Below are 8,436 nucleotides of genomic sequence, written 5' to 3'. Positions count from 1 at the left end.
CAAAGTCTGATTAAAGCTGAAACTAACACAAAGTCGTCTGTACGTGTAAAGAAGTCACTTTCACCTCTGCAGATGTGTCTGTTTCAGCTGCCACAGAAGAACTGAAACAACAGAAGAGACAAACCTCCAGTTTTCCAGCATCGATCCATCGCCGGTTTGTTTCAGCTTCACCGTGAAACAAACCGACACCTTCAGGCACACTGAAGCTTCTGGAAACACGGAGACGTTTCTGTTGGTTCTCAGCCAGCAGCTGAGCAGCAGGTGAGCTCGCAGGGTTTCGGCAGGTGTGTCCATTTAGCAGGTAACTGTGGGCGGGGCTTCGCCCAGCTGGAGAAGGTATGACGTCACATCAGGACTCAGATCTGACCTGAACACCGTCCTCATGACGAAAGATTCTCTGAAATTTTCTCTGATGTTTCCTGTCAATAATGAAATCACAGACAGCCGGCATGTTTTCTTTACCAATCATCAAAAAAAACAAAAAAAACCCACCAAAATGTTTTTGTTAACTGCATAAATATAAGTTAAAAAAACAAACTTTCCAAAAAAAAGTTTTCTTTAAACGTCCCGAAAAAAATCTATGAAAATTGCCAGTTTTAAAAAAAAAACAAAAAACATAAGGCTTGTTTTCTTTAACAATTATCAAAAAAAAAATCACCAAAGTTTTTACTTTAAATATTACAAAAAAAGCATTAAAAAAACTCACAGGGCATGTTTTCTGCAAAAGTCAGCATTTTTTTAAATACTCACAAAAGAAATTGCCAAAATCTTTTCTCTAAGAAAAACCTAAAAAAGCAAAACTTTGTTAAGAAAAAATAATTGCCAAATGTTGTCTTTAAAAATTGCCATTAAGAAAAATAACTCGCCAAAAATGTTAAAATCGCCTAAAATTTTACAGGAAAAAAATGCAAAATTCTGTAAAGACAAGAGAAACAACTGTCAAAATCAAATCACCCACAGAATTTTAAATCAGCAGAATTTTAAAGATATTAAAGGGCATTTTTTCTTTTAAGGTTAAAAATCGACATTTTTTCTTAAATTGCAACAAACAATTAAATTAAATTTCTTTGAAAGTTGGTAATCATTCATTTTTTAAAGAATAAAAAAAATGTCCTATTTCCCCCTCAGCCAAAATTGAAATCAAAAGTCCCTCCCTGTCAATTAAAGAACACAAAAAAAACAACAATTTTAACCCCTTATTGTCATCACAGACTGTTAGTCATAAACATAAACGATAAAGCAATGGCTCCTCTGTTGATTTGAGGGAAAAAATGGCCTTTTTTTTTTTTATTAACGGCGGTTTCGTAGAAGTGTTTTTGTCAAAAAGAAGCTTCTAAACAGACATTTCTGTTCGTGTTGATTTTTTTTCTCAAATTCACACAGTCAGTAGATCGTTTTACTTTCTCTTTTTGAAAAAGTGCCTAAAAATAACCTTTATAACATCAAAAAAATGTTTTTTTTTCTGTGATAATGTTATCTGCTGTGAATTCTGGTGATATGAGGCTGATGAAGATGGAGGAAGATTTAGTTTCAGTGTGACGGAGCTGATGTGGCTCAGCAGCAGCTGTCTGCTCTCTGGGTGAAGCTCCGAACACCTGAAGAGTAAAAACGTTTACGGAGGAAAATATGAGCCGACGTTTACCGACTCCGAATAAATGAACTCTTTACAGCTTAAAAACAACAAAATGAAACAGCATTCACCAATCTGAGCTCTGCAGCGTTACACACATCAAACAACACGTCTGTTTGTAAAGTTTACACAGTTTATACAGTTCATTTCAATGACACAACAACAACAAAACAACAACAAACAACGAGTAAAACAATAACAAAACAACAACTAAAGAAAAACAACTAAAACAACAACAAACAACAACAACAATGAACAACAATGAGTAAAACAACAATAACTAAAGCAAAACAAAAACAACTAAAACAACAACAAAACAAAAACAACAACTAAAACAACAACAACGAACAACTAAAACAACAACAACGAACGACAAGTAAAACAACAACAAAACAACTAAAACAAAACAACAACAACAACTAAAATAACAACAATGAACAAGTAAAACAACTAAAATAAAACAACTTAAACAAAACAACAACTTAAACAACAAACAACAACAACAAACACAACACTAAAAACAGCAACAACAAAAACAATGTGTGCAAAAAAACTCAGTACACCTCCCCCTAATTCTGAGTTCATCCAAAACAACCGACACACATCAGTCTGTGTCAAGGACTCTCCAGGAGTCTCCAGGACTCTTCAGAAGTCTCCAGGAGTTTCCAGTAGTCTTGAGGTTTCTCCAGGAGTCTCCAGGAGTCTCCAGGACTCTTCAGAAGTCTCCAGGAGTTTCCAGTAGTCTTGAGGTTTCTCCAGGAGTCTCCAGGAGTCTCCAGGACTCTTCTGGGGTCTCCAGGTATTTGGGACGTACAAAGTCTTCAGCGTCTCCTGTGTGACGTCTGATAAATGTCCTCGAGTGATGTCACTTGAGTCAGCATCAGGAGGGGTGGAGTCAGAGAGGAGTGAGCAGAGGTGTACTGTGGGTAATGTAGGCCTCTCTGATTGTTCAGTGACATGTGGATGATGTCACAGGTGAGCAGCAGTGCACTCTGGGAGAAGCCCCGCCCCGTCTAATCGACCTCTGTGTTCAGTTTCTTCTTCTCTGGTTCTGCTGCGTTTAGGAAGCTGATCTGACACTCAGGCTCGTCCCGCCGCGCTCGCCGCCCGCCCGTCTGTCCCGGCTGCTGTGACGGTGACGATGTGAACGTCCAGCAGGGGGCGTGGCCACAGTCCCTGCAGTGACCCTGCAACACGAGGGCGGCGGTCAGCGCCACCACGCCGAGTGTCACGCCCGCCAGCACCAGCAGGACGATGAGCTGGACCTCGGACAGCCCGCCGCCGCTGCGCTCGCTCACCGTCACCTTTAACAGCCTGTCGCCATGGCGACTGCTGTTCCAGCTGCCGGTGCTCCTCTGGTTCTTAGCCCCGCCTCCTCCCTCCCACCCCAATGTGGTCCAGCTAGGCTCGCTGCCCCTCAGCGCCGTCTCACAGGTGGCGCCCGTGTAGCCGGGCCGGCAGACGCAGAGGAAGCCTCCGGCGCGGTCCAGGCAGCGGCCGGCGTTGAGGCAGGGCCGGCTGGCGCAGTCGTCCAGGTTGACGGTGCAGAAGCGGCCGGTGAAGCCAGCGGGGCAGACGCACGAGAAGCGGTTCACGCCGTCCAGGCAGGTGGCGCCGTTAGCGCACGGCTTCATCAAGCAGTCGTCTACATCGGTCTCGCAGCGCGGCCCCGTGAAGCCCGCCAGGCAGCGACACGCCAACTCCGCCGCGAAGCCGTCGGCGTCCTCACACAGGCCGCCATTTTTACAGGGAGACCTGGAGAGGAAACACACGAAGAAGAAAGTCGTTTACACGCATCACGTGCCGAGTCCACGGTTCAGGCGAGCCGTCCTGGTTCTGACCTCCGCCGGTGACACGGCCCCGCCTTCAGCTGACAGTCTCTGCCGTGGAAACCGTCAGGACACAAACACGTGTATTCACCGCTGTCCTCCATCACACAGGTCGCTCCGTTCTGACACGGACGCCGCTCCGAGCACGCCATCAGGTCTGAAACATCAGACATCACAACAATAATAACAATAATAACAACAATAACAACAATAAAAACAATAATAATAATAAAAATAATATAAGTAATAATTACAATAATAATAATAATAATAATAATAATAATAACCTTTGTCACAGAAGCGCCCCCCCCAGCCCGCCTCACAGCTGCACTGCCACGGCTGCTGACAGGAACCGTGGAGACAGCCGGGCATCGGCACGCAGAGCTCACAGCGCTCGCCATCCCATCCGGGGTCACATCTGGAGACACAGAGACGGACACGTGTTAGAGACGCAGACATCGTCCGTCCTCTCAGTGGGGTCTCAGTGGCAGCAGGTTAAACTGCGTGTCCCCCTCTGCATTGACCCGGAGGACACGCCCAGGAGCTCCTCGAGTGTCCTCCAGTGTGACGCAGCAGGGGTTCACTGCTCCACGCTGTCGGAGCGCAGAGCATACTCTGGACACCGAGGGAGCAGCAGTGAACCTCGAGACTGTAGCTTTAACACTCAGCCGGCTACAGCCTCTTAAAGACGGGGATGTCGGCCAGCGAGTCCACGTCACGCCAACCACCAGCAGGAGACTTTATCAGCCCAGTGTGGCGCAGTGCATTCTGGTAGTTGTAGTTTTTCTCCCTCTTGAACAAAAGCACCTTTCTCTCAGTTTTCTCTGCTCATGTTGCACCAAGTTCAAAAATATCTGCGTCTCTCTGCTGCAGAGATGGAGACGTTTTCGGCGAGGACGCTGTCTCTGTCTGTGAATTAATTCAGAGTTATAGTTTCAGGACATTCGTCAGTCAAACAGGACGATCGACGGACGTCTCACCTGCAGAGTCCAAACTCGTCGCAGCGACTGTTGGTGACGTTACAGCTGCACTCACTGCCTGCAGAGAAGAGCAAGAAGAGGAGGAAGAGAAAAAGAAAAAAGAGGAGAAAAAAGGAAAATAAGGAGAAAGAGAAAAAGAAAAGTCCCGTTAAAGTCCCACCGAGGTGTTCACATGACGGAGGAAATCCACTTCCTGTCACGATCTGATGAAGATGTTGACAGGATTTTAAAAGTCCAGTTTTAGTGGCTCAGACACAATAAGACAGAAGACACAAGTCAACATTATTCATGAAGTATTTTGATACAAAACAGGCGGACAGTAGGTGGATGAGACAAATGTCTTCATCTGTCTCCACCTGCGGCTGTTCTCAGCGGACAGGTGCAGACTCATCGAGGAGAACAAAAGACAGAGACGGACAGCTTTCTTGTTTTTATAGTCGGATAAATAAAGATTGAACAGAATCTGGTTTATTAACACGTGGCTGCTGATTGGCTAACGCCTCCAGAGAAAACACGCCTCGCTCTGAAGAGACGTCGCTCACCCCGGAAACAGCGGCAAAACGCGTTAAAACGCGCCGCAAAGTGTGTGTGTGTGTGTGTGTGTGTGTGTGTGTGTGTGTGTGTGTGTGTGAGTGTGTGTGTGTGTGTGTGTGTGTGTGTGTGTGTGTGTGTGTGTGTGTGTGTGTGTGTGTGTGTGTGTGTGTGTGTGTGTGTGAGTGTGTGTGTGTGTGTGTGTGTGTGTGTGTGTGAGTGTGTGTGTGTGTGTGTGAGTGAGTGTGTGTGTGTGTGTGTGTGTGTGTGTGTGTGTGTGTGTGTGTGTGTGTGTGTGAGTGTGTGTGTGTGTGTGTGTGTGTGTGTGTGTGTGTGTGTGTGTGTGTGTGTGTGTGTGTGTGTGTGTGTGTGTGTGTGTGTGTGAGTGAGTGAGTGTGTGTGTGTGTGTGTGTGTGTGTGTGTGTGTGTGTGTGTGTGTGTGTGTGTGAGTGTGTGTGTGAGTGTGTGTGTGTGTGTGTGTGAGTGTGTGAGTGTGTGTGTGTGTGTGTGTGTGTGTGTGTGTGTGTGTGTGTGTGTGTGTGTGTGTGTGTGTGTGTGTGTGTGTGTGTGTGTGTGTGTGTGAGTGTGTGTGTGTGAGTGTGTGTGTGTGTGTGTGTGTGTGTGTGAGTGTGTGTGTGTCAGCTGCTGAGGTCTCTGGTGAGACATTAGCAGCAGACAGTTTGACCTCTGACCTGTGGCGGTGGGTCGTCCACGTGTCTGTGTGTCTTTCAGAGGGACAGCTGGACAAACTGACAGAGACACAATCGAGTGAACGCTCGTCTGCACGTCACCGAAACGCTGAAATGTTCAAACAACGACCAACAAAACACGAGGAAAACAAGCGGAGAAGATAACAACGTGAACCACAACAAAACTCAGTTTAACCCTTTAGAGTCACATTTTAAAATATGACTCATTTACTTTATTTTCCATTTTCGTAGAGTTCATTTGTTAACAAACTTCAGTCGTAAACACAGATATTCAATATTAATTCATTTTTAGAATTTTAACCCTTTAAGTGCCTGTTTTTGTCACAATGCCACCATGTTTTAAGATGATAAAACTGAGTGATGTTAGTCTCCTCCTCCTCAGTGTGTGAGTGTAGCTGCTGACAGTCTGGGATATGTCAGTGTGTGAGTGTAGCTGCTGACAGTCTGGGATATGTCAGCGTGTGAGTGTAGCTGCTGACAGTCTGGGATATGTCAGTGTGTGAGTGTAGCTGCTGACAGTCTGGGATATGTCAGTGTGTGAGTGTAGCTGCTGACAGTCTGGGATATGTCAGTGATCAGCAGCTACATTGACTGTGACAGGTCACCTAGTGGAAATAGCATGTATTTCCTCCATATGCCAAATATGGTCAAAATGACCTCATCAGGTGGAAAATAGTCAAAATGACAAATTCAGAGTCAAAAGCCCAGAATGACACCCAGAAATAATACAAGTCCTGTTTTTCTGCTCTGATGGCTGAGGTTCGTTTTCGTGAAACTGTGAGATGATCACGATGTTTCAGCAGCTTGAACAAGAGAGGCACAAAAAAAGGAAAGTAGAGGTAGAAAACTGTCCAGTGAATTATATTCGTTGTCATCATAAGTATTTTTTATATTATTTTACAGAATTATTATCCTTTTTTTCAGTTAACTTCTTGCCTTTTTTATGTACTTATTTATTTTTATTTTGTTGTTGTTTTTACTTTCTTGTACTTTTCACAGATTTTTTCTTCTGTCGTTTCTTTTTCGTTACGTCTTCTCAGTTTGGGTGAATTAAAGACGTGACCGTGTTTGTGTGAGAGGATTAAAGCCCGTCAGACCGTTTAACGGGTGTCAAAGTTTACTTCATCGTCTCTTCACACCTGAGTTTCCCAGCAGCGCTTGACCTCGCCGTGCGTCAGTGACGGCGTTGCCGCTGCAGGTGTTTGTTGATCTTCACGGTTCATATTTAGAGCGGCAGCCGTGACCTCTGACCTCTGGGCTCAGAGCGCAGGTGAAGCGATGCCGACGGCGGTTTCGAGTGTCGGCTGGAATCTCAGAGGATTGTTTTCAAAGGAAGTCCCAATGGAGAGACAACAGGCTCGTCCTCGCAGCTCTGGCCCGGGAACGCCGGGAACGCCGGGACAGCTGGGGGGGCGAGTGTTATGTGAGAAGGGGCGGCGAGCGCGGGGTTAATCTGACAGCTGGGGGAGCCCGGATTAACGGAGAACAATACACTGCCGAGCGCCTCTGAGCGCGCTCAGTGACGACCGCCGGCTCAGCAACGAGATTTACTACCAGTGAAATCCGCCCGCCACGACCGGGAACGCCACGACCGGGAACGCCACGACCGGGAACGCCACGACCGGGAACGCCACGACCTCACCGACGCTGACAGCAGCAGAGCTGTGTGTATGTGGAAGAGCTGGTCTGAGTACAGCCAGGGGCCCAGGGCCAGCAGGGGCCAGCAGGGGCCAAACTGTTTCTAATTTATTTTTCTGAATGTTTTTGAAAATGTTTCGTGAAAAATCTAAGTTTTAAATGTTTGCTGCAACAAAACGTCAAACTCATCCGGCAGCACGCTGCGCTGGCACGTTTGTTTCCCAAAATAAAATTTCAAAAATATCACAAAAATGAAGGAAAAAAAATCACCAAAACATTTTCAAGAAAAGCATATCACCAAAGGTTTCTTAAAAAATGAAATGCAATGTGACATCATCCACCAAGACGCCGCGTCAGAGTCTGAGAGATAAATCACTAAAATTTAACTTAAATAATTTGAAAAAATAATGTCAGATACATTTAATGACATTACATTTCAGTCCAGTCAAATCATTTACGTCACGTTAATGAGTTTAACTAAACTGAATCAAATTCACTCAACAAATTATCAATAAATCAACCAGAAAAATTTAAAACTTTATTAACTTCATTTATTTCATGTCTTTTTATGTGATTTTTAAGTCCTTTTATTTAATGAAGTTTGTTATTATTCTGATTATTATAATAAATATATATATTAAATATATTTGTGTCAGATGAGCGTAAATCTTCCTGCAGCTCGACTCTTAAATCTGCAGTTTGCAGAAGGAGGTTTGGTCTCCGCAGCGATCATGTGACCCGGTGACCTTACCTTGACCCCTGCAGGGCGGGACGCTGAGGACGACGAGGACGACGCAGCTCAGCAGGACGGCTGCAGCTCTGACTGAAGACATGCCGGAGACGTGGGGGACGGGGACGACCTGAGACAGAGGAGACAGACAGACGTCAGTTTGGTAGATAAACACTCGGCGGCTCCTGAAAGGGGACACGTCTGCGGCCAATCGAAGGTCTGAACCAGGTGTGAGACACGTAAATCAGACGATCAGCTGTTGACACGTGTCCACGCTGCACGCGCTCCGCAGGCACTTCCTGTTTGTGTGGACGCAGTCTTACTGTTTCCAGACTGCGTCTTTGTTTTGTGTTTCAGTTTGAGAGAATCTGAGCTCAGATCAGATCTG

General features: G+C 45.6%; 1 protein-coding gene across 1 annotated transcript in view; it reads right to left on the bottom strand.

Moving 5' to 3' along the window:
- Positions 1 to 880: 880 nt before the first annotated feature.
- The window catches only part of dlk2 (delta-like 2 homolog (Drosophila)), a 9,564-nt gene continuing 2,008 nt past the window's right edge, over positions 881 to 8,436 (bottom strand). Inside the window, exons 2-6 of the mRNA XM_088086928.1 lie at positions 8,070 to 8,178; positions 4,440 to 4,497; positions 3,747 to 3,877; positions 3,472 to 3,616; positions 881 to 3,385 (exon numbers count right to left, since the gene is read on the bottom strand). Coding sequence (XP_087943054.1) covers positions 2,644 to 3,385; positions 3,472 to 3,616; positions 3,747 to 3,877; positions 4,440 to 4,497; positions 8,070 to 8,151 — 1,158 coding nt within the window. The 5' untranslated portion in view covers positions 8,152 to 8,178 and the 3' untranslated portion in view covers positions 881 to 2,643. The remainder of the gene's footprint in view (positions 3,386 to 3,471; positions 3,617 to 3,746; positions 3,878 to 4,439; positions 4,498 to 8,069; positions 8,179 to 8,436) is intronic.

Source organism: Plectropomus leopardus, chromosome 13, assembly GCF_026936395.1.
Source record: "Plectropomus leopardus strain MGB_pleo_1.0 chromosome 13, ASM2693639v1, whole genome shotgun sequence".
In the NCBI taxonomy this organism is placed as follows: Eukaryota; Metazoa; Chordata; class Actinopteri; order Perciformes; family Serranidae; genus Plectropomus; species Plectropomus leopardus.
Note: the sequence above shows the minus strand (reverse complement) of the source record. Positions and strands in the feature narration are given on the sequence as shown.